General features: G+C 35.5%; 1 protein-coding gene across 7 annotated transcripts in view; it reads left to right on the plus strand.

The window, feature by feature from the left end:
* The window catches only part of ZNF385D (zinc finger protein 385D), a 1,173,536-nt gene that overhangs the window by 1,126,939 nt on the left and 20,282 nt on the right, over positions 1–26,315 (plus strand). For all 7 annotated transcript variants that reach the window (XM_064378657.1, XM_012466714.2, XM_064378658.1 and 4 more), the window contains one exon: positions 22,791–23,024. In XM_064378657.1, coding sequence (XP_064234727.1) covers positions 22,791–23,024 — 234 coding nt within the window. The remainder of the gene's footprint in view (positions 1–22,790; positions 23,025–26,315) is intronic.

Genomic DNA, 26,315 nt, shown 5'->3' on the forward strand with positions numbered 1-26,315 from the left:
GCAAACAGCTTTGCTGGACATTTGTAGCCATCCAGTAAGCAGACTCTCAAAAGACCATCCACGTCCTCTCCATGAGCATTTGAAATATACAGCTACAAGTTGGTAGTGTATGATTTCAGCTGGCTAGAGGCCTAATTAGTTGCTGTGCAAATTTGAAGGCAATTAAGTTACTATTTAACATTTGGCCCAACATGAATAATTTGAATTTATAACATCTTTACTAGAATTGCTGTCTTAAATAGCCTGCTTCGAAATTAAAACAATTTCAAAGAGGAGGGTTTAAGTGATTCTCCTGTCTCAGCCTCCCAAGTAGCTGGGATACAGTATCTGCCACCATGCCCAGCTAATTTTTATATTTTTTGTAGAGACGGGGTTTCACTGTGTTGGCCAGGCTAGTCTCGAACTCCTGACCTTGTCTCATGATCCTCCTGCCTTGGCCTCCCAAAGTGCTGGTATTACAAGCATGAGTCATCACTGCACCTGGCCTCATAGAGGAGTTTTAAATATAAAAAAATTCAAATATTGTAAATGTGAAGACTAACAACAACAACAAAAATCTTCAAAATGATTTCAAAGATGAAAGGCAGAGAGTTTTCTTTCATTTTGCATTCCTTTCTCACCTCAATTCCCTAAGATACCATATGTGGTGGGAAATGTACATTGTGGCCTTGGCACTGCAATGCAGAGCATGTGACTTTATGTGAATTAATTCAAGTCTCTCAACTTTTGTTTCTACATTTTAAAAAGAGGCAAAAATAGATTCTGCTCTGATTATAAAGAATTTTGTGAAAATGAATGGGTAGAAAAACATTCAGCATATTGTACAGTGCTAAACAAATCCTAGAGATTATTAAGGCAAACAACTTACTATTTTTCTCACGACAGAGAAAAAGCTGAGACTTGAGTCTTCGGGGACTAGTTTACATTTTCAGTGGCCCTAATTAATTGCTATTTTCTGTAGAAAGTTCTACATTATGACCCCAGATCAAATTAGAAAACCATTAATTTTAGAGATTATGACAGGCTCTAATAAGCATCTTTATTGTATCTCTTTTCCTTAAAATAATTTGTAGTGGATAGAAAATGATATAAAATATTTTTTACACATATACATCAAAAAGCCCATAAACATAAACAACTGAGTGTTCATTAGAGAACCAGTTCATTGTAACTTTATCATGAGATTATATAGAAAGAGTTCATTTCCAAGCTGAATGCAATGTAACAATTTTTAAAAATTAATTGCTTTATTTATTTTGTTCCTATTGATGTACACAGCTTACATGCATGTTATGAAAGGTTCATACTGAATATAATTTAGCATAAGCAAAGTTAAATGACAAATACTCATTATCCACCAACTGCTTTATGGGCCTTTATATTATTTTTGACATGATCTGGTATCTATGAAATAGTTACACAAAGAATTAGATTAGGGTATCTGAATTTTAAGCAGATATAAAAACCAAAAGCAGTCTTCTCCAAATTTACATTAGTCATTCATGCAGGCCAGGGCATATGACACTAAACAATACTTGAATTTTTTTTTTTCTGGCACTGAGAAGAATAAAAAGATGGTGTTACTGGAAGAGCATCTAAGCATGAAACTGAGGTCAAGCCTGAGTCTTTGGAGAATTCTTATGTAAAAAGCATCAACAGAAACATGGACACAAAAGAGCAAGCTTAACATTCAGAGTACATTGACTGAGAACTCAGAAAATTTGACAGATGATTTAGCAGCAGCCAATAATATTAGTGACATGGGCTGATGCTTGTTGCACTCTAGGTCATAAAGTAACAACATGGGAGTTTGTAAGTGATCAGTCTGGGACCTGGAACAGAATTTCATATTCCCAGACTTAGAGAGTAGAGGCCCACTAATGTGGGGGCTGGGTTCTAAATTCTTCATACAAGGTGAAAATTGAATATTATCTTAGTTACCCTTGAACATATCTTAGGTGGCAATTTGGAGCAGATATTTTGTCTCTCTTGAATGTCCAACTGGTCCATTTTTCCTCAAGCAACATAATAGTTTGTGATACATTTGTCAAGTACAAGATAAGATAGTTGTTTTGTGTTTATGGGCCATGTTGTTTAAAACTAAACTGTCCTCAGCATGGTGGAATACTTTCTTGAGAGGGATTGAGAACTCACTGAGTGTAGGGCATGTCCTGACTGTCCATCTTGTGCTGATTATACAATATTGTCCACACTTTTAATTTAATTTAATTTAATTTAATTTGTGATTGTCTACACCATTTATATTATTTAATTTTTTTACATTTATATGATAGTATAATATTTCACTCTGCTCTTCTCCTCTTTCCCTGAAACAGAGATAATTAAATACAACACTAGATTCAATTATTCATTCAGTCAGCCACATAGTAAGTACTTTATTGAAAAGCACTTACCATATTCTAGATATTGCCCTTTTGAGATTGACAATCTGGGGAAAAGATTAGTAATTAAAAAAATAATTATAGTAACATAATTAATACCAAAATAGCAATATAGACAAGGTGTTATAAACCTAAAGAGAAGGAATCACCACGCTCCTATCCTGACTTTTGTGTTGAACCTTGGGTCAAAGGCTCATGCTTCCAACAGAACAGCCCAAATAGCATAGTGGCTGGCTTAAACAGCACTTAAATAGCATAGCGGCAGTCTCCTATCTTGAGACTTCTGAAATCCACCACTGTATTGACATATGAGTTAATAGTTCATAGAACCTGTGCTCCCCTACCCTCCCAGGTGATAGAAGGCAGCATTTGGTTGTGCTTCCTCATAGTAAACTAGAAACAAAGGAGCTAGAATATAAGAGGAATTGTCACAAGTTACAACTTTTTAAAATAACAGCTTTATAGAGATATAATTCACATATCATAAAATTCACCCATTTAAAGTGTACAATTAACTGTTTTTTAGTATTTTCAGAATTTTTAATCATCACCACTGTCAAGTTTAGAACCCTGCAAGGAAACCCCATACTCATTATCGGTCCCTCCCCATTATCCATGGACTCCCTCTCCCCTCACTACCACTAATCTACTTTGTGTCTCTCCAAATTTGCCTATGCTGGATATTTTAGATAAATAGAATCACACAATACCTGCTATTTTGTGACTGATTTATTTTATTTAGCATAATGTTTTCATGGCTCAGCATGATACAGTTTTGCCATGATTTCATCTCTTTTTAGTGCAGAATAATATTCCATTATAAGGATATACCACATTCTATTTATCCTTTCATCCATTGGTGGGGATTTGGCTGTTTCTACTTTTGTGGTATTATGAATAATGCTGCTATGAATGTTTATATACAAGTTTTTTGTGTAGACATAGGTTTCTATTTATCTTGGGGATGTGTAAAACAGCAGGAGTGGAATTTTTGGGTCATATGATAACTGTGTGTTGAACATTTTGAGAAACTGTCATACTGCTTTCCAAAGTGACTTAATCAATTTATTGGCTACTATGCTTTAGACTGTCCTCAGCTACTAGGTAAAAATTTTTTTATATAGATTCCCTGGGTCAACACAGCAGGTAGGTTCTTCATAGGACTAATTGAAAAAAAAAATGTTAATAGGTATTTTTACTCAATTATGATGTTTCTATAAAAATGAAATTATAAAAAGGATAAACAAAGTATAGCTACTAAATAGTTCTAATGTATATAAAATTCATTTAGGTATAGAACAAGATTTAAAGAACCATATTTAGTACATTTTACTTATAGGTTTAAAGAGAAAACAGCTTAATCTCTTTCTTTCCTTCCTTCCCTTCCTTCTCTCCCTCCCTCTCTCCCTTTGCCTTGCCTTGCCTTCTTTTCTTTCCATCCCCTCCCCTCCCCTCCTCTCCTTTTGTCTTCTTTTCTTTTTGAGACATGGTATTTCTCTGTCACCCAAGCTGGAGAGCAGTGGTGTGATCTTAGCTCACTGCAGTCTCGACATCCTGGGCTCAAGTGATCCTCCTACCTCAGCCTCCCAAATAGCTGGGACTACTGATGCATGCCATAATGCCTGGATAATTTGCTTTTTTTAAAACAAAATAGTATTGGGATCTCACTATGTTGCCCAGGCTGGTCTCGTACTCTTGGGCCCAAGTGAGTCTCCTGCCTTGGCCTCCTAAAGTGCTGAGATTACAGGTGTGAGCCACTGTGCCCAGCCCCTCATCATCTGTTTCTTAACCTTGAATTACACTTCCTAGGCTTTATATAGTTACTTCATGCCTGGGAGTTTAAATTCTTCTACAGTCTTTTTGTCCTGCATTGCTAGTTTTTATCTCAATATTTTTTTCAGCTCCTTAATGTTTTGTGTTGTTGTTTCCCTTAAGCATCTCAGGAACGTTTTTTCTGGACTATGACCTCTTTCTTTCTGACCTAGCAGAATGAAAAAAAAAAGGCTTGACAATAATGCCTTGATATAATTCCTGTCACAACTTTCCAAATGTAGAAAGTAATTTTCCACAATTATCCTAGCTAATTTAGCTTTTGGCCTTTGAAAACACAAGGGCTAGTGCAGAATTACTTGTGTGTAATTCTTAAATTAACTTATTAATCACATCTTTAGAAACTCTGTGGATCTTACAGCTGAGATTTTAAATAAAATCCTGTTTTTCAGAGCATCATGATAGTTTAGAGCTGGAAGGATGTTGGAAATCATGTAATAAAATTTGTCATTAAAATAATCATAACCACTCTCCTTAAATCACCTAGTTAAATCACATTTGAATGAAAGAATGCAATAATTTTAAAGAGATGAAAAATTATTTCTATACAAATGCAATCACACACTAGTGTTGGGTCTTTCTCTGCCTCCTCCTACTGTTTATTCTTTCTTCCCAAGAAACACTTTATTTTCTGGGTTGTTTCATTCATTCATTCATTCGTTCATTCAAGAGATATGTATTGGGAATCTATTATGTTTTGGTAACCATTCTAGATGCTAAGGATCAACAGAGAACAAAACAACTCAAAAACCCTGCCCTTGTGGCTTTTACATTCCAGTAGGGGGTCATCAAAAATAATCAATCCTATATTGTTATATATTACACAGTATGTTTGAATATGATAAGTGCAATGGAGAAAAAAAAGGCAAGAAAGGTAAAGGGGAATTGCAGGGATGGGTAGAAAGGTAGCAATTTTATCCAGAGTGATGGTATAACCTCGCTGAGTAGGTGACACAGTCTTGAAGATGGTAAGGGGATGAGTAGGTATTCCAGATAGATGGCACAACAAACTCAAAGTTTCTAAGGTGAAACATGCTTGGGTTTCTTGAAGGAAAGCACAAAGGCCAGTGATGCAGTGTGGTTGTTAGACCAGGAATGAAAGAAAGGGTAGAAAGAGAAAGTCAGCTAGATAACGGAGGACCAGATCACAGAGGAACTTTGACCACTGCAAGGAAATTTGCTTTAAAAAATTATAGATATAAAATTCACATAATGTAAAATTCACTAACCATTTTAAAGTGTACAAGCAGGAAGTCTTTACTGTAATCACTGTTATGCAATAACTGCAGCTCTCTAATTCCAGAACATTTTCAGCACCGTGAAAAGAAATCTTGTACTTCTTAATTCCCCCTCTCCTCCTTTCTCCCATTACAAGGCGACCACTAATCTACTCTTTGTCTCTATGGATTTTCTTATTCTGGATGTTTCGTATAAATGGAATCATACAACGTGTGGTATTTTGTGACTGATGTCTTTCATTTAGCATAGTGCTTTCAAGGTTCATCCATGTTGTAACAGGTATCAGTACTATATTTTTTATATGGCTGAATATATATTCTATTTATAGAAATACTACATTTTATTTATCCACTTATCCATTAGGGTTGTTACTACCTTTTGACAATTATGAATACTGCTGCTATGAGTATAAATATAAGTTTATGTTTATACATATATTTTTAATTATTTCAGGTATATATTTAAGAGCATTTCTAGGCCATATAGTAACTTTCTATTTAACTTTTTGAGAAGCTACTAAATTTTTCTACAGTGACAGCACCATTTTATATTACCACCAGTAACTTTTGAAGATCTCAATTTCTCTGCATTCTCACTGACACTTGTTATTTTGTTTTATTTTTAATTTAATTTTTTTATTATTATAGCCATCCTAGTGGTTGTGAAATGGTATTTCCCTGTGGTTTTGATTAATGTTGAGCATCTTTTCATGTGTTTATTGGATCATTTATACACATTATTTCAAGAAATGTCTATTGAAATATTTTGCCCACTTTTTGATCAGGTTGTTTGTCTTCATATTGTGGATTTCCAAGAGTTCTCTCTACATAATGGATACTAGACTTATCAGATACATAATTTACAAATATTTTCTCCCATTTAATGGATTATTTCTCACTTTTTGATAGTTTTTGATACAAAAAATTAATTTTGATGCAATTCAACTTAATCTATTATTTATTTTGTTCCTTATGCTTTTATTTCCATTTTAAGAAACCATTGCCTATTACAAGGTCACAAATATTTATACCTATCGTTCCTTCTAAGAGCATTATAGTTTTACTTCCTACATATAGGTTACTGATCCATTTTGAATGGCATATGCTGTGAGACAGGGGTCCAACTTTATTTATTTATTTACTTATTTTTTGCATGTTTATACTCATTTGTCCTAACATCATTGTTGAAAAGACTATTCTTTTCCCATTGAATGGTCTTGTCACTCATGTTAAAAATAACTTGGCCGTAAATGTATGGGTTTTCTTCTGGACTCTAAACTCTCTTTCATTGATCTATATCTATCCTTATGCCACACCGTTTTCATTACTGCAACACTTTTTAGTAAGTTTTGAAATCAAGAAGTATGAATCCTCTAACTTATTCTTCTTTTTCAATATCATTTTGGCTATTTAATATCCCTTTATTTTAATATACATTTTAGGTCAGCTTAGTTATTTATATTAAAAACTCAGTTAAAGTTTTGATAGTGATTTCATTGAATATGTGGACTAATTTAGATAGTACTGCCGTCTTAATAGTATTAAGTATTCTAACCATCAAACATGGGCTGTCTTTCCATTTACTTAGGTATTCTTTTTTTTTTACCCCAACATTGTTTTGTAGTTTGTCTTACACTTCATTGGTTAAATTTATTCCTAAGAATTTATTCTTTTTCATCCAATTGTAAGTGAAAGTTTCCTTAATTTTAGATTGTTCATTGCTAGTGTATAGAAATTCATTTTGGGGTTTTTTGGTGAATATTTTAAGGTTTTCTATGTATACGATCATGTCATCTATGAATAGAGGTAGTTTTACTTCTGCTTCTCTAATCTAGATGTCTTCCCTGTCCCCACCCCCTGCCTGCTTAATAGTTCTCTGGCTAGAACTTTCAGTACAGTGATCAATAGCAGCAGCAAGAGTGAACGTTCTTGTCTTGCTCTTGATCTCAAGGGGAAAGCTTTTGTTTGGACATTAGTTTTTACATGGAACAAAATTGAAAGCCATTGTGGTATTTGGAGGAGAAAAGTGATGTGATCTAACCCCTATTTTGAAAGAATATTGCTGCCTTTTTTATGTTTTAAATGATTACAGTTTGTAAACAGAAGGATAGAAACCTTGGTAACTTTAACAAGTAGGTATTAGAAATCTGACATGGTACATTAAACTTAAATTACCTAATAATATTACTACACAAAACTGTTTAATGCATATGTCTCTATTCTAAGTGCTATAAAATTATATCAAAATTGAATATATAGTTTTCTAGTCATATGCATAGTTTTAGCAATATTTGTGCAGAAATAAAAAATATATAATTGATGCAATGTCCTATTAATATTATACAATTTTTAATACTTAGCTCTTTACAATCAAAGATTATATTTTCTACCAGGTGGCAAAAATAAACTTTAATCTTGATGCTGGTAAGAGCTTTGCCAGTTAATAGCTATATGATTCTAGCATGTGACTTTATATCAATGAGCTAGTTTTCTCCTTCATAAAATAAGAACTTTAATATTTTTCTCATGGTATTGTACCAAGGATAAAAACAGAGAAGTGGATACAAAATTTATTTGAAAATTAAAAAGGACTAAAGAAATGTAGGATGCTACTACTATCTTGCAACTTTTAATTTTTTTCCGTGCATTTTTTTTATTTTGTAACTATTTATGTTTACCTTTGAGATAATGTATTGTTATACCTGATAGCTGATTCATATAACAGTAATGGTGTTTAGAATAAGGACCTATAAAATAGAAAGCTAGATTGTTGGACTAACTTGAGAAAGCCACTATATTTGAAGGAAATTTTAAAAGAGCAAAAAATAATGAGACATAAAAGTAGTTAAAGAAGTAGTCTTTATCTTATTTTGAGTGGGGCATAATCTGTCCTTTTAAGTGGGCTATGTAACATATATCTTGCAAAATGGATAGTAGACTCCTTGGCATTTATTATTCATTTGCATGTTTCAGTGATATTTACATCAGAATTTATAAATCATCATTTTTGGTGACACCTTTTTTATTAGCATCTCAGAAATCTTAACAGGATATATCCTTCAATAGAAACAGAGTACTTGTGATGATAGTACCTTCAAAGATAGAGAAGGATTTCATCCAAGTTTTATTGATTGGTTCATCATATTGATCCATCTTGACTGACTGATAAAAATATCCTTTAAAAGGAGAAGCTCACAAAATATCTCTCTATATAAATCTGTAATTTAAGAGGGTGAATAAGACACATGTCTCTTACTCTTCTCCTTTCTAGTTCTGTCTTATCTTGAAAAAAAGTTAATAAGCAAATACAAATAATTTCTATCTCATTCAGATCGATTCAATTTAAGTTAATTAAACTTCCAGGATGAGGAAACATTTATTAACTCAGATTGACAAGTCAGCCAGAAAGGAAATTGTTACCGGTGTTGAAATTATATTCTGAAAGTTAGGTCACAGTGGAATTTTTCTGAGTGTTAAAGAAAAGCAAATGACACACACTGGGGGCAGTTGGGGGTGGTTAGGGGAGAGACAGTGGGGGGTGGGGAGGGAGGGGAGGGTGGGGAGAGATAACATAGGGAGAAATGCCAGATATAGTATGCACCTAAAGTAAAATAAATAGGTTTTTTAAAAAAGCAAATGACTAATAAATTATGACATTGCAGTGCTAGAAATGCATATATCATGTGTTGTGTGAAACGAAATACATTATTTTTTTCAATGTCTAAGCATTCTTCAAGAATTCCTCCAACACTTAGAATTATGTGTGCACTTGAATTATCTAAGTGAATTTGTTTTGGTAAAAAGCATTGTATTTTTATAAAACTGAGTCCTATCCAGGGATGTCGTATTGATGAGCTTCTGAGAAAAGATGATTTCACTGAACTAAATCATACAGTTCAGCTCCATTAGCCAGTCTGCCCAATCCTTGATCACTTTTCTTTATTCCCTAGCAAATTGAAAAAACTTTTTAATTTGCCTTCTCTGGAAATGTCCTCAATTAGGGATGACTTATGGGAGTGGATTGAAATCTCAAAGAAAGAAATACATACATACATTTCTTATTTATATTCATTCTTTCTTTCAGTTAGTTATTTTGTTTTTATTGAGGTGGAGAATAGGCAACTTGAACAAAAGAGGGGGAAAAAAAGTGTGAGCCCTGTCTTTGCACAGTTTCCTAATGTGCGGTCCAGAACCATAAAACAAAGCACAAAGCCTCTAGATCCACAGCTACCATCCATTTCTTTGCCTCTCCTCCTCTTCTCTGGAGGAGCAAGTAGTGACCATGAGCACTCTCCTCAATAAAACCATGACAGCCCGGTCCAAGGAGGTAAGGCTGCCATGCTAAAAATAACTTGACAAGGTCAACACGTTGTCTGCCTGCCATGGTCTCAAGCTGAGTCCTTAGATACCCCGGGACCTGTTTGTTCTCACCCAGCTTGCCTTCTGGCTCTGACTTCTTTCCCCAGCCCTGTGAATTGGCTGTTGTGTCCTGGCTGTGATCTTGACCGCTTGGCAACAGCCTTCCAAGTATCAGGCTTGATTGGTTCTCTGCCTCACACACTCTCTGTCCACTCAGACATTTGACTCAACACATTCAGTCCTGGACTGCTAGCATTCTTGGCTTGGCTTCTTCCCTCAGAAAGAAGAATCTGCCAGTAACGATGTGAACAAAATTAGTCTCACGTCTATGGTAAGGCTTTTTCCTTGCTAGAGAAACCTTTTCAAAAGAACCTACTTTTGTTACAAAACATATTTATAGATAACATGATACACAAGAAATAAGATCTTACGTACCAAGAAAATTAATCTGTTTTTAAAACATTATCTATAAAGAAAAACAATCTACTCACAGCTCTAGCTTTTAATTTTCACAGTAGGGTTGTTGTTAAAAGTAACAGAAATATTGATGATAAAAACAGCTATACAAATATGTATCCTAAATAAAAACAATGACTCTTCTAAAGCTTAATTATGAGTTATCTTTAAACATTATCTTATCAAAATTAATGGTGACATTTCAGAACTTCTATTTGAATTAAATGGGCTCCAATATGATGTTGTGATTTAACTCATGTAACAAGATCCCAATGTGTGAAATGAAATAAAAATGCCAGCGCCCTTTGAGAGATCAGTCACATGGGACTAGATTTCTATTTTTTTTTTTTTTTAAGCTATAAAAATACTTAACATTTTACAGGATTAGAGTGGCCAATATGGATGGTTTCAGAGATAATACAGATTTATTTTGAAATTAATTCTTAGACAATATACTTTATTAATACAAAACTGCCTTAAAATATATTTAAAGTATTGAATTAAAAATTGATTGACAGAACTAACCAATAAGTTGTTTTTTTCTTAAATATATACTTAAATAATTAGATGAGAAGCTGTTTAATGCTAAAATAGTTTTTAAATGAAGCCTAAGAAAATAAAAATTGTTATTCCATATCATTTAGAAAAAAAGAGATTGACTTTTTAAAAATGTTTAAATTAGTGCTTTGATGAAATGGTGATACAATTACAATGAATGTATTCTCAAATGTGAAAAGAATAATACACAGTTTGGCAAATTTTTGAGCAAGAGGCAGTCTGCTGTAGTTTGGAATTTATGGAGCTATGTGATAGCTAATGAGAATAATAGGACAGATACATTTGGAATTTCATGAAAATCTAGTTTATATGGTTTCTGAAGATAAAAAGGGAATCTTGGCTTCTTGGAACCAGGTCTGTTGGCTTTGCTGGGAAAGAGACATATTTGCTCCAGAATTGTATCGTATTATTTTCCAAGCAGTTCTAACAATTTTTCGGTGGCCAACCTTTCTGTAAATAATGAGTAGACTTTTGATTTCTCCTATTCTATATTAATTTGCATGTTTTCTCTAATTTTTATGTGTCCTCTAGCTCTTAAAAAATTATCTTGACTGAAACATATTGACACAACATAGAAGTAAACTACTTTGGAAAGAGAAATTCTATCAAGAAATCATTGTATTATGTGATGATTCCCTTTTTTCCTTCTTTGCAGAGAGAAAAATAATAATACATTGCTGTTTCAAGTGAAATGACTGGTAGTTTTTGTCTTAACTCAGCTTGTAGTTAAAACTGAATGCTCAAGAGTTGCTGAAAAATTATTGGTTAAAAGAGTTTTCTCAATTTTTGTAATTTTTCTTACTTCTTCTTGTATACTTCCATCCTCTTTGCCAACTATTTTCAGTGATTTATCCAGTAGAATTTACTCCCTGAAAACTCCTTCTCTAGTCTCCAGAAATATGAAAAATTCTTTAATCTAGAAGTCTGAGCAATGTACTGTGGCAAGTGAATATTGGTATCTTTCTGGTGATTACATCATGGTATCTTTCTGGTGATTAAAACATTTTCTGCATAATCTATGAAACACTAACATTGTAATGAAAAATGCTAAATATTATAACTCTTCCACATACAATGAAATGTCTTGAGTCCAGATGGGATACTGTTCTAAATTATTTCCATATTAAATATTTTATCATTGCGCCCTCCATTGTGGGAGCTTGTTTTCTTATCTTCAAGAAAGCTCTACAGTACAAAAAAACTAAAGAGCTGGCAATCGTTTCTTCATTTTTATTATTTGTGCTACCTAACACGATTCTAGACCAAGGATTTGTGTCCTAAGTGATTTGGCATGACTGTCTTCACATTTCTAAAGTCCCTACACATTCTAAATCACCAGAGGTAAGCCTTCTCTCACTTTTTGCTCAACTTCAATTAGTAAAAGCTTTCAAGATTCATGATTTATCATGTTGTCATTTTAATAGATATCATGGATAGTGAGGACACAAGACAAACCCTTACTTTTAACACATGCTGGCACATGGCCAGCAGGAAGAAGACCATTACTATGTATGTTAAACAGATAAACTACCAAGAGCAAGCACTGAAAAACCATGCCTTGATTTCTTGCCAGATTTCAAACTGAGTTTCCAATACACAGTTCTTCTAATTAACGAAACAGAAACTGTTACTGCAGCATGCAGTACTTTTTTCCTCTGAAAGCTCTTGGAACAGGGGTGTTACCATTCATAGATTTTAGAGGACTTTTTTTTTTTTTCATTCTCTTTACTGGAGAAAAAATAAAATCTCTATTAGAAGCATGAAAAGGTAGTTTCCTAATTGAGTGGTATCCAAATCATTTAAAACACCTTCAGAATAAATTGAGTTTCTTTTTGTCTTCCTTTTCCTTTCCCTTTTGTATTATTTTAAAACCCACAAATTTTGATAAAACTCACCCATTTGTCTTGGTGTTTATCAATTGTATATACAATAGCCAGATCCACTCAATTAACTAGAACAAGGCCAACAATCTTGCCTTCTGAGGAACTTAGGTTTCGATTAATTTACTTTGGCTTAAATTATATTTGGAGAGGACGAGCTGTGCTTTATAATAAACATCTGTGAGCAAAGTGGAAAATTAATTCCTTTAGAAATATACAAACTCTAATTTAGGGAGGGAAAAGTTTTTTCTTATAAAAGAAACCCTGGTTTAACTGCTCAATAGAAGGTTAATTAGGCTCCCATCATTATTTTTCTCTGCTCCAAAGATCAGAATGTGTCTCTATCCTTCCTCATTTGTTATCAAAAAGTGCATATATATCAAAAAGTGCATCTCTCTTACTACCATTATCATACTTTAAGTTCTGGGGCGCATGTGCAGAGCATGAGGTGTGTTACATAGGTATAAATGTGCCATGCTGGTTTGCTCCATCCATGACTGCGTCATCTACATTAGGTATTTCTCCTAATGCTATCCCTCCCCAACCCCCCAACCCCTGCTATCACTCCCCTAGCCCCAACACCCTCCGGCAGGCCCAGGTGTGTGATGTTCGCCTCCCTGTGTCCATGTGTTCTCACTGTTCAAAACCCCCAAAAAAGTGCATCTTTCAAAAGAAATGTTCATTATTTAGGCCAGGCATGGTGGTTCATACCTGTAATCTCAGCATTTTGGGAAGCTGAGGGTGGATCACTTGAGGTCAAGGATTCCAGATTGGCCTGGCCAAAATGGTGAAACCCTGTCTCTACTAAAAATACAAAAATTAGCCGGGCATGGTGGCACACCCCTGTAATCCCAGCTACTTGGGGAGCTGAAACAGAAAAACCACTTGAACCCAGGAGGCAGAAGTTGCAGTGAGCCGAGATGGTGCCACTGCACTCCCGCATAGGCAATAGAGTGAGACTCTGTCTCAAAAACACACACACAAAAAAAAAAAGAAAAGAAAAGAAAAAAGAAATGAAATGTTCATTGATTAGGTAGTATCTAAAATTTTTTTAAATTTTTTTTTCTAATTTTTTCTAGATTTCCCTCTTAGAGTGCCTAGATTGTCCTGGCTTGCCTGGGATGTTCCAATTTTAGCCCTGAAAGTCCCATGTCCCAGGAACTCCCTCAGTCACAGGCAAACAAGGACATTGGTCACTCAATCTCTCATTTCCCTCTTCCCGCATTCAAGACTTGCTATTTAAATGACATTTAGCTTTACAGCTGAGACCAGTTAATCTAAACCGGAAACTAATTGGCAGATCTGTCAGTATTGGTTCTTGAAGTGTGGTTCTCAGATCAGCAGCAGCAGCAACAATACTTGGGAACTTGTTAGAAATGCAAATATTCAAGCCTTCCCTATACATACTGAATCAGAAACTCTGGGGCTGGGGCTGGGTAGTCTGTGTTTTGTCAGACTCTTTGGGTGATTCTAATGCATACTAAAATTTCACAATCACTAGTTTATAGTAATAGGATTCTTTTTGATTCATGAAAGTTCCCCAACATCTTGGCCCCATCATAGGTATATGTTGTGAGAGTCAAAGGAGCATAAAGAAAAGAATGAAAGAAATACTGTTTGAAAAATTATAAGAGGAAAGTGATTAAGGATAAAACTTAGTTTAGGAGGTCAACAATATGCTTTTTTATTGCTATGCCAATTTTCAGTCTAGCACCTACCTGACAGGGATATATAACTCCAGCTTTTAAAAGATAAGCAAATGCCTAACAAATCTGATGGCAGCAGCATCCATGTTTATCAATTACCAACTATCTAGCAGACACTGTTCTAGTTATGTTATGGAATATATTTATATACTATATGAGGAGAGAATATAATCCTCATTAACTTAGAAATTAAGGTACTGACATGATAAACATTGATATGGATTGCTGAGGTGATTGTTATCAACTAAGGACAATGATGTGATATGAAATTACACTAAAAAGACATGCCGAGGCTTCTTCCCTAGAATGAGTCCCTAATTTATGGATTCTAAAGAAAGGAAAGAGGGCAATTTACCTGGTAGAGGGAAAAAGTAATGATACTAACTCTAATCAGCTTATCTCTGTTTAAATAGAGACCTTGTATTCTGAGGGCTAGCTTAAGTCAAGCCGCCTGACCAGTCTTGTAACCACTGTGAAGATGAGCAGTGTTTGGAGCACAGCCAGCGTCTCCTAGGATACCTTTCAGAACCAGCAGCCCAAATCCCACATTGAGCACACAGAAGAGTTTGGCCCTTACACACACACACACACACACACACACACACACACACACACACACACTTAAATTTGGAAGTTTTACAGAAAGTTTATATTTTTGTCTTTTACTAATGTAATAATCAAAGCATCTGGTAAAGCTGGACAAGTCCCTAGTACTATCATTGTCAGTTGCCTGCTTCACTCATTTACATCTGTCTTTTTCTGCTGGCTTCTTTCTTTTTAGGTTGTGGGGGAGACCCACTGTCTAGAGAGAATATATGCTTTGGCTTGGTGAAATCCCAGGTTAATCTAGAAAGTCCATTTTGAGGTTAAGAACATTTCAGAGATGTGGAGGTTGAAGATCTAAAGTAGGTCTCAGCTTTGGCTGGCCCAATATTGGATCCTACTTCTTCTTCAGGGGACTGGACAATTCCTATTGAGACTCTGCTTCAGGAGCCGCTGCTTCTTTCTCCTGCGTGATCTGATTACCCTGCCCCTTCTTTATCTCATTAGCTCAACCCTCAGTTGCCTAACCCAAGTCAAGGTGTCTGACCTGGTCCTGATTATCACCTCTTTTTTGGGGCTTCTGCAACTGTGCTCTGCCCTGGCAACCTGATTCTCCAGTCTGTTTACCCCAAAATTTGAATGAGTAATAGGAATGACCTAAATTTTGGATAAAATATCCTACAAAATGAAAGCATTCTAACATTGCCCTCTCAAAACACACGATCTTTGTAGAAAATGGCCAGTCCATATGAAACTAATTGAATTGATCTTTGGCATCAAGAGGGAAATCCAGCCAGGTGCAGTGGCTTATGCCTGTAATTCCAGCACTTTCGGAGGTCAAGGTGGGTGGATCATTTGAGGTGCATTCAACACCCCACCTCTACTAAAAATACAAAAAATTAGCTGAGTGTGGTGGTGTTTGCTTGTAATCCCAGCTATTCAGGAGCCTGAGGCAGGAGAATCACTTGAACCAAGAAATGGAACTTGCAGTGAGCCGGGATCGCACCACTGCACTCCAGCCAGGGTGACAGAGTGAGGCTCCATCTCAAAAAAACAAAGCAAAACAAACAAAAAAAAAGAGAAATCCAGACGTTAAAATTTTTAAATGGGATCTGCCTCTGCTTTAATATTTTTCATTAGAATAATTTGTGGTCTGATTTGCATGTAATGTATGTAGCACATAGTGAGTTCAACAGATACCATTATCTTGGTATATGAATCTATCCTTGATGTAATTGCCTCAAACAGATAATAAACTAAACAACTTTGAAAATCATCTCAAAGGTTTCAGTTCAATATTTTTGTTTTGAAAATTTTAAAATCTTCTTTCTAAAATTTTTAATGCATAAAAGACATGGAAAATTTAGTTCATATAGTGTAAAGGTAGAAAGAAATAGTCTAGTCACTCAATCCCTTAGAACATTAGAGCGTCATGCAGGCTACGATGGGGAAGAACTTGTCACTGGATTAAAATTATATGTGATTACTTTTTGCATGGAACTTCCAAGTCACAGACGATTAGAGATGCAATGAAATCAGTTTGAAGTACAATTCATTTTTCTAATATTTTCTGGTAATACTTCTTCCAGCTTATTCTTCTCAAGAAGAGTGAATTCATTGTTCCCTCCACTCTTATATTAGAGTCCTATTACTCTTGCATATACAACTTATACTGCATTTAATTTTTACCTCCTGTGATTAACACAGGGTCCTATATATTGAAGCTGTCCTATAAAACAGACTCCCAAAATTTTCAGGTCCAAGAGTACAGATGGAGACTAACTATATGCCATGTATCTAAATATGTATCAAGTTTCACCTAGCAACTCCACACTCTGTTCCCCAAGAACTGTCCTTGTGACATGGAGAATAATGAATCTCCTCACCTGAATCAGCCTTGAGCCTAGTAGTGAAGCAGATTTGCAAGAACAAAGTGGAAGCTGAGCCCAAAGCCAGAACTTCTGGCTGGTGACTGGACCCACCCAAATCAGGTACCCTGCAAAGTGGAGGGGAGCACTTGATTTCTCCCAAGCCTCATTTGGTGGCCTTGGGATTTCTAGGAAGCTTAAGGCACTTTCTACAGCTATACCACTCTAGCAGATGAGAGTGTGGAATTTAGGGCAAGGGGTCTTTTTCTGCATAGACATACATTTTAGTGATTTGGGGGTGGCCAAATGTGTACAAAAACAGCCACTCTTTCTCTGGTTTCCAGATAGAAACTGTGATATCTTATAACCTCTTAACACATGCATACTTATACACAGATATACACATATAGCCATACAGGCACATGCATACACATAGACACACACACACTCATAAGTGCACGCACTCTCTCTCTCTCTCTCTCTCTCTCTCTTATGAACTCTCAGCCTCTGTACTCTGGCCTTTGGGGCACCCAATTCAATTCTCACTTCCCTTTCCCATAATTCCCATCTGCTCAATTGGTTACAGAACCCTGTAGAAACTTTTTTTATTTTACAAGAAAAAAGAAATACACAAATAAAGGGACTTTTAAGCACAGCCCAGTGCAGAGGCCATTCCAGCCTGGGTCTAAGAGTACGGTACCGTGCTCAATAAATGTTAGTTAAATGAAATAAAATTGGTAGAAAAGAAACCACCAGGAATAATTTCTAAAGGCTGGTGTTTTTTGGTCAGAAGCACCTTTTTATACTTCAGAATGTCAGCATATTTATGAGGAAGCAGCTGTTTTCCTCATTTGCTAGCAAGTCTGAGTGAGACTTAAATTCGCATAGGAAAGAACAAAATACATCCGATGGATTTCTGAGCCTTCAATCTACAGGAAAACATGATGAGCATCTTTGGGTTATTACACTAATCCTTGTTACCTGAGAGGAAACTCTAGTAACTCACCTATGGTTTTCCACTTGAGTTATGAAGTCTGTAACCAGAGGAATCAATTTCTTGCCCAGACCATGTAACTTGGCTGCTCCGTGTTACTATTCAAAATTCAAGTGTTGATATTTTTTGGAATCCTTTCTTATGCTTTATGGATTTTTTTTTAAGTATTTACAGTGTTTTTATACAAGATGAAGGTCACATATGGGCCACTTTGAATATTGACATTTCCTTTTACTCTCAACTGAAGCCCCATTCCACAATGTATTAGCAATCTGTTTTGCTGCCAAAGCCAAATAGTGACAGTTGCAATAATGAATATTTGCTACAGGGCGCTGGCAGAAAAATTGCTCAGAAATGCAAGCCCAAACCCTCTCAAATCTTTCTCTCCTCACTGAATTTCACTCATTATTTTCAACTCCTTGTCACATATATTGTTCCAGAGCCTTTGGTTGAGTACTGCAAAGAAATTTGAACCAGCCTTTGGGAAACACTAAGAAAAGCGAATCATTTTCCTAGTTTCTCATCTATTGGGGGGAAAAGAAGGTGCAATGAGAGCCTATGGTTTATTCTCACCACTCTGCACATGCGGTTAGTTGAGAAGTATAGGTCTTCCTTTTCTGTGCTCCTTCTAAATGGTTTTGAGCAACTTAATACTGTAGCATAATGGATGTTTGGATATACATCACTGACTCTAGCCTGGGCCATACTTAGTTTCTTTTATGGTCAAATGTTTAAGATGTTATCTTTCATCATGGATTATAAATCAAGAATAATTCAAATTATTTTATGAAAACTTAAATTTTAAGGAATAAATAACTGAAGAGCACATGCAACGGAGCTGGACTGTGTTCAAATCACTGTGTTACCTGTTGGCAGCTCTGGCATTGGACAAGTTCCCGAATTTCTCCACACCTCAATTTTTTTGCTATGATGATAATAAAAATGTTGTGAACCTCTTGTTTTTTTATGAGGATTAAATGAGTTAATACTTGTAAATACTTTAAAAGTGCTTCTATCTTGATTAGCTATTATTGTTCATTTATTCATTGTTTTCTTTTAATATTTAGTGAGTGGCCATTTCATCCCAAGTATAAGTGCAAGAATATGGCAATGAACAAAGCAGATTAAGAATTATTAAATTTATAATAATAGTTATTATTTCAAGTCTTTATGGGATGTCTTATAAACTATTTTTGCCACTAAGTACATGATCTATGTTTATCAGCCTTCTTATCCCCAATGGCTTGGGATAGAACTTAGCAAAAAATAGTTGCTTAATAAATGTTTATGAAATCAAGTTTGAGTGCATGAGTAACTGCAGGTAAAATAACAGGCACTAGATTTGGCACTGGGAGATGCAACGTCAAGTCTTAGTTACTATCTTAGAGCACTATGTGACCTTGAGAAATTTACTGAAACTTCTCTATCTAAAAATTAAGAAAACTATGCTATAAAACCATGAAGGTCCTTTCTGACTAGGATTCTACAAAGTAACTTGAATGATGCACCATTTGTTGATTGGTTGTAATTCTACTTTTCTTAAAGTAATAAACTTTAATTTTAGAATAGTTAAGATTTGCAGAGAAGGTACAAGAATATATCAGAAAGTTCCCATATACCCTGCATGCATCTTCTCTCATTGTTAACATCTCACATTAATGTGGTACGTTTGTCACAACTAACAAATCAATATTCATACATTATAATTAACTAAAGCCCTTATTTGATTTTCCAGGTTTTTACCTAATATTCTTTTGCCCTAGAATCTCATCCAGGATCCCACATTACACTGAGTTCTCGTATTTGCTCCTCTAGACTGTGATAGTTCCGCACACTTTCCCTGTTTTGATAGCCGTGCTAGTTTTGAGGAGTACTGGTCAGAAATTTGATAAATGTCTTTAAATTTAGGTTTGTTTTCTGTTTTTCTCGTGGTTATACAGGGATTATGGAAAGGAAGACCACAGAAGTAATTTTCATCACATCATGTCAAGGGTATATCCTGTTAACATTATCATTCATTTAATATTCTATTTTAATGTGTGGATAATAATTATTTTTAACTGGTAATTTAATGTACCATATTAAAGAAAACATCTTTGCTATATGCAATTTGTATGCATTGTATAGAACAGTTGACTTTCTTTGAATAAGCCATAATCCTAAAATATATTTACCTTACTTTCTTGGTTAAAAAAAACACTCTTTTACCACTTGAAACAAAGGTAAGTAGAAAATCCATGACTCCTTATCAATTAATAGTATTTCTATCTTTATGGAGTCAAAATCTACATATTAAATTTAAGATAAAAAATATAACTTTGTATTTCTTTCACACTAATAGATGCTTAGAAAATAACAGATATATACTTAGCTATGTGGTTAAAAGTATTCCACAAAGTAGATGCATCAGAAGTTGAGTTTTGATATTAATTCCCCTAAGCCTGTCTCATGCGAGGAACTTGCCTTAAGAAGTGTTAATACTTCACTAAGCCCTAGGCATAGCGAACCTGATGTCTCTAATCTCTGTTGTCTTTGGTATAAATGAACATTATCCTCTGGGGTCAGGGAAACACTAATGTAGATGTCACAGGAATCAGAAGATTCATGATTTTGTTTATTCTATGTTTTTGTTAACAAATTGCACTATAAATAGGAAAGTTAGTTTAGGATTACTATGATCTATACTATGTGACATTTTCAGATTAAGACCAAATAAACAAGTCAATCCAGAGGAAAACTTGTTAGAGCAGGGTATTACTAGGGAGATCTTTACCATAGTAGATTTCCATGAAGTAAATACCCACAGTACCCCACTGGCTTTAGTGTGTGGCCACACTAAGTTTAAATATAATATCTGTATTTACAATTGTCACTAAGGACAATTTAGTGGTTTTAGCCCACTGCTGCTTGTGACCTTACTATGGAGAATCACAGTCATGACCAAGAGTATCATTCCCAACCTTTTTTTTTTTTTTTTTTTTTGCCTCAAAATCTGATTTACTTGTTCCATGAAATGTTTTGCTCTGGCTCACAATATACTACTTTTGTGACCTTGGGAAATTTTCTTAACTTCTTGAATTTTCTCATTTTCACAGCTCTATACTGTGGAATTACTTTATAAATACATACGATTTATACAACATAAAAAATGGAACAGTTTTCTAAGTATATACAGTTATTTTAAGTGTATAAAATACTTAGCAAATTAGCTATTTGTTGTTTATTCACAGATGCCTATACACATGCTTTCAAACAATCATTTCTGGTATAGCAGGGGCAATAAACAGCTATGGCACCATCTTAAAGTTATCATTTTTATCCCATCTCTAGGTTCTATGATAAATTTTTTGGCTGTTACTTCATATTTTAATAATGAAACTTTAGCAGGCAAATAAAAACTAATCAGGGAGTGGACCTTTCAGTATGCAAGGGAATAAATGTAATCTAGTGACAAAACTTGGTGTTAGGGTAATCTTATTTCTTTTTCTCTAGCTATGAGATACCGATTTGCAGCATGATTTTGAAAACACGGTTGGTAAATGTTCTTTATAACACTGAAAGAGACTTACTTGATGATCTTAGCAGCTAAATAAGTGATTGAAAGTGTGTGAAGTGTCAGGCAAAGGAAATAAGATCCAGATGAATTCTTTTATACAACAGCCTTTAAACAAGGATTCATTTTTCTTTTTATTGACTAGTGTTTCTGATGCCATATTTAGGTAGCAATAAAAAACCTCACCCATATTCCCACCCCTATGCCTGGATGAAAGGAGATATTCCAGTTAAGAGTTATTCTGTAGCTGCAGTCAACTCTTGATAGTAAGGAACTAACGAGAAGTAAGTGTTTATGCGGACAACACTTCATTGCAGACAGACCACCGGTCCTTATGTTCATGCCAAGTCTCTTTATCATGAACTTTTCAATGTAGCATTAGTTAGTGACCATAGCAGTATATGGAATGAGAGGCAGTTTCAATAACAGATGTAGCTGGAGAGACAGCCTTGGAATATTTTGGAAAGGAAGTTAAGAACCAGCTGGGAGGCAAAAAAGTAGTATATGTGTAGATAGGATATTGAGTATGGCAAATATTGCTAACATAACAGTGATTGGCGTATTTTGAAGGGGAGCTGTGCATACCCAAATAAAGTTAAGATAGGGTAGTTTTACTTTGGAGATTGATCTCTCCAGATTTAGCATCAGACTTTAGAGCCAGAAGGGTTCTAGGATTACAGTACATCAACATTTTCATAATCGACTAACTCTTAAAACAATGTGACAACAGCACGATGTTGCCATTCTGTGACTTCCTTGTGAATAGTGGCTACTGATGTCTGAATATTTTTGCCACAAACTCTCTGCATACAGCCTGGTACAGGGCATGTATTTAATAGACATGGTAGACTAGAATTCCTCTTCTTGAACTGTTGATCTGGACAAAGCAATTATGGCATCAGTGTTCTAATTTTTTTTTTTTTTTTTGTAAGCACTTGCAAAAGGATCTGTACCTGTTTTTTAATTAAACAAAGAATGCCGGAAAGAAGTAAAATAGACAAGTAGTCAAGAAAAAGTATCTTAAAAGCATTTATCTTCTGTTTTAATTTTTTTAAGTCTAGAAAAACCCATGTAGAAATATATATTGGGACAGTGCAATATATTATAAATATTATTGTACTAAGGATATATGTGAAGAGAAATTTGTGGATGTTTATCTCATGGAATATTTTTAACTTGTGTTTATACGGATATTCAAGAATCATGTGAAAGTATTATTTTAGCACATGAAATTAAATACGGTCATCAATGTAAATTTTCTTATGAGATGATTGATGCAGCCTTGACATACAGCAATTGCTAACTGCTCTTATTATAAGCAGAATGCAATGTTCTCATTCTTAATAGGGAAAGATAATAGCACTGTTTCTCCCCCCTTTTTTTCTGTGTTATTTTGAATACAGACGGTACTGCAGGGACACCAGCAATATCAACGACGACAACTGTGGAAATTCGCAAAAGCAGTATCATGACAACTGAGATCACCTCTAAAGTGGAAAAAAGCCCCACGACAGCCACTGGCAATAGCTCATGTCCTTCCACTGAGACCGAGGAAGAAAAGGCAAAACGGCTTCTTTACTGTTCGCTATGCAAGGTTGCTGTCAACTCCGCCTCGCAGCTGGAGGCACACAACAGTGGTGAGATGCAGCGATGTCTTTTTTGTTTCTACAGCTCTGCAATTATCTTCCTCTGAATAGATTAGATCTTTTGCAGCAGGGGACAAAGAGGTGGAGGGAAACTGGCAATTATTACATGGAAATCATTAACCATTAAAAAATACAAATGACAAGCAAAGTGTCATTTATATAGGGGTAAGGGGTTGTTTCCAAGGCTTGCAGGCCATGGGTGTGTGTGTGTGTGTGTGTGTGTGTGTGTGTGTGTGTGTGTTTCGTTAAACATTAGGATATTAAATGAAATATACTACTAAAATATGTTTTGTATTTATATGATTTCTAGTCTATTTATTTCCATGTATTTGCATCTAAGTGACATTTTCTAAAACTGTACCCATAATATTGTTGTAAAATGTGTAGTTGCATCACTCTAGGCACCTTTGGTTAAGACCCATCTCTTCTGATTTTTTTTGTAAATATAATGTTATTTGAGCTAAATTTATGGGACCTGGAGAATTAAACTTAAGAAACTGTTTATTGTGTGCAGCCATTCAGATGTGATTTCTGAATATACTCTTTTTATTTAATCTTTCCAACAACTTTTCAATAGCTTAAAAATGTTATTCTTTTCAATTGTTTGAGGCTCAGAGAAGTGACAGAACCATGATTTGAACCCACATCTGTCTGACTTCAACACTAATTCTAATAGCAGGGAGGAAAATACTGGAATACTAACAAGCCAGGAGAAAATGCTCTCCTAATATACCCATATATTTTGGTTCCATCTTGATGCTCTGGATGTGTGTATATATATATGCCCCCCATAGACAGATAGACACATACACACACTCAAACAACTATCAGCTTTTCTCTAAACACTGGATTCATTGCCAAGATCAACTTTTCTCTAAAAGACAGGGTTCGTTGCCAGGACTCTATCAGCAACTATAATAGAAAAAGAATCATTTGTGACTCATACCCTGAGTTAATATTGCAGCTGTATGTTGAGTCATTGACCAGTCATCATGCTGCACTAGTAATATTCAAGTATTGGCTCACGCCTGTAATCCCAGCACTTTGGGAGGCCGAGGCGGGTGGATCACGAGGTCAGGAGATCGAGACCATCCTGGTCAACATGGTGAAACCCCGTCTCTACTAAAGATACAAAAAATTAGCTGGGCATGATGGCGTGTGCCTGTAATCCCAGCTACTCAGGAGGCTGAGGCAGGAGAATTGCCTGAATCCAGGAGGCGGAGGTTGCGGTGAGCCGAGATCACGCCATTGCACTCCAGCCTGGGTAACAAGAGCGAAACTCCGTCTCAAAAAAAAAAAAAGAAAAAAAAAATTCAAGTATTGACTTCAAGACTCTAAAGGGTAATGCAGATGGAGAACAATTCCTTCAGCACATATCTTCCTCCTGCATATAACATTAGTTGTAGTGAGAAAGAGTTCATGAGTTCAGGTACTAAGAAACACAGAAAAGTACCTGGCCTTAAGGCAGAATCTATACCTTGCAGATTTTCCATGTGTTTATTTATGCAAATACATTTCTTCTTGGATGCAAGATATTTGGGAGAGGATAAACACTATTGGCAGTCCATTTATTTCTCAGAAATTCTTGCCCATTCCACATAGTGACTGAGAAACACATTCATTTTGAGGAGGCATCAGTTTTGACAGATAAACACAGTATGTCCTTTGAGACTAGATTTTATTTATCAAGAATTTCGGCAGGGTGTGGTGGTTTACATCTGTAATCTCAACACTTTGGGAGCCAGAGTAGAAGAATCACTTGAGGCCAGGAGTTTGAGACCAGCCTGGTCAACAAAGGGAGACCTCCCATCTCTACAAAAAATTACAAAAAAAAAATAGTTAGCTGAGCATGGTGGCATGTGCCTGTAGTTATAGCTACTCCTCAGGCTGAGGTGAGAAGATTTCTTGAGCCTAGGAGAATGAGGCTACAATGAGCCATGATCATGCCACTGCACTCCAACCTGGCTGACAGTGAGACCCTGCCTCAAAAAAAAAAAAAAAAGAAAGAAAGAAAAAATTTGGGAGTTGTCCTTTTTGAATTCTTATTAGAAACATCTGATTAAGAAGCAAAGAAGAAATTACTTGTCAAATTAGGTCAACATTTTTCCTATTCTACTCCCAGGTCCTTATCTCTACTTTGTGTGTCAAAATTACCCCAGAGTTTTAAAAATATATGTACCCAGGCGCTATGCCCAGGGATTCCAATTATTATATCCAAGTCATGGGAAGCTGTAGTTTGTTTGGTGGGGGGAAACTTCAGTATTTTGCAGGCAGAGCTGAGAACTACTCTAAAAATCTTATCCACGAGTTTAAGGAGGTGAAATGTGGCTGTCACCCTTTACTTGAATACCCTTATAAGAGTGTTCTCTTCAAACTTTAAGCCTAGTCAGCCAGACTACAGCCACTTGCCTTCTTTCTAAGCTACTCCTTGAGTTTCCTTTTCCCTGTATTTCCTTCCTGCATCAGAGATCTTTGTCATTTGAAAAGAACCCACTCCAAAATCCTGGCCTAATGCTCACTTTAGAGTTCTCCTTAGACTTGCACTAGCAAGCTGTGTCAGGACTAAGGGTAGCAACGGAAGAAAGATACATAAATAGATGCTGTTTTACCTCCTTTGTCCACCATCTTTGACCTCCAGATTCAACTCTATTATTTGTAACTGGAACAGTGTTAGGAGGCTCACCATGTCTAGGATTTCCTGTAGATGTGAATGTGAATGCGATCTTACCTGCACTGAACTACTGGCACATGCATACTGGCTCCCTCCGTAGCTTCTCCCTAGGGTGAGGCATGGGGAAATCCCGGGGACAAAATAAAGAAGAGAAAATCTAGAGGTATCTGCTCTTCTTCCAGGAATAGGAGCCACAGTTGTAGGATTTGCCCTGTGATCATTGTGGTGTGTTTCAGTTTGGACTCCTTCAAAAGCAGAGCTGGAGACAAGGCTTTGAGGGCAAATAGTTTCTTAGGGAGGTGAAGGAAGTTAAGGGAGTGGGTAAAAGAAAGAGGGAATGGAAGGCAGCTCAAACAGAATGCATCATGTAGCCAGTTACCAAGTTGGACAATTGCGGCTGACCAAATGAAACTGTTAGACTTTCTGGCCTGCACTCCGTTTCACTGTGTTAAACAAAAACTTCTACTGGTCACATAAAATGATACAATTAAATAAATTCCAATTCTGTTTCTTCATATTTATAATCACTGTGCTGTCATTGTTAATTTATAATCTAATGTTTACACTTTTTAAAAAAGATTACTACCACAGGGCTTGAATGCATGAACTGT

Source organism: Aotus nancymaae, unplaced genomic scaffold, assembly GCF_030222135.1.
Source record: "Aotus nancymaae isolate 86718 unplaced genomic scaffold, 86718_ANA_hifiasm-v0.15.2.pri h1tg000019l, whole genome shotgun sequence".
NCBI classification, from domain to species: Eukaryota; Metazoa; Chordata; class Mammalia; order Primates; family Aotidae; genus Aotus; species Aotus nancymaae.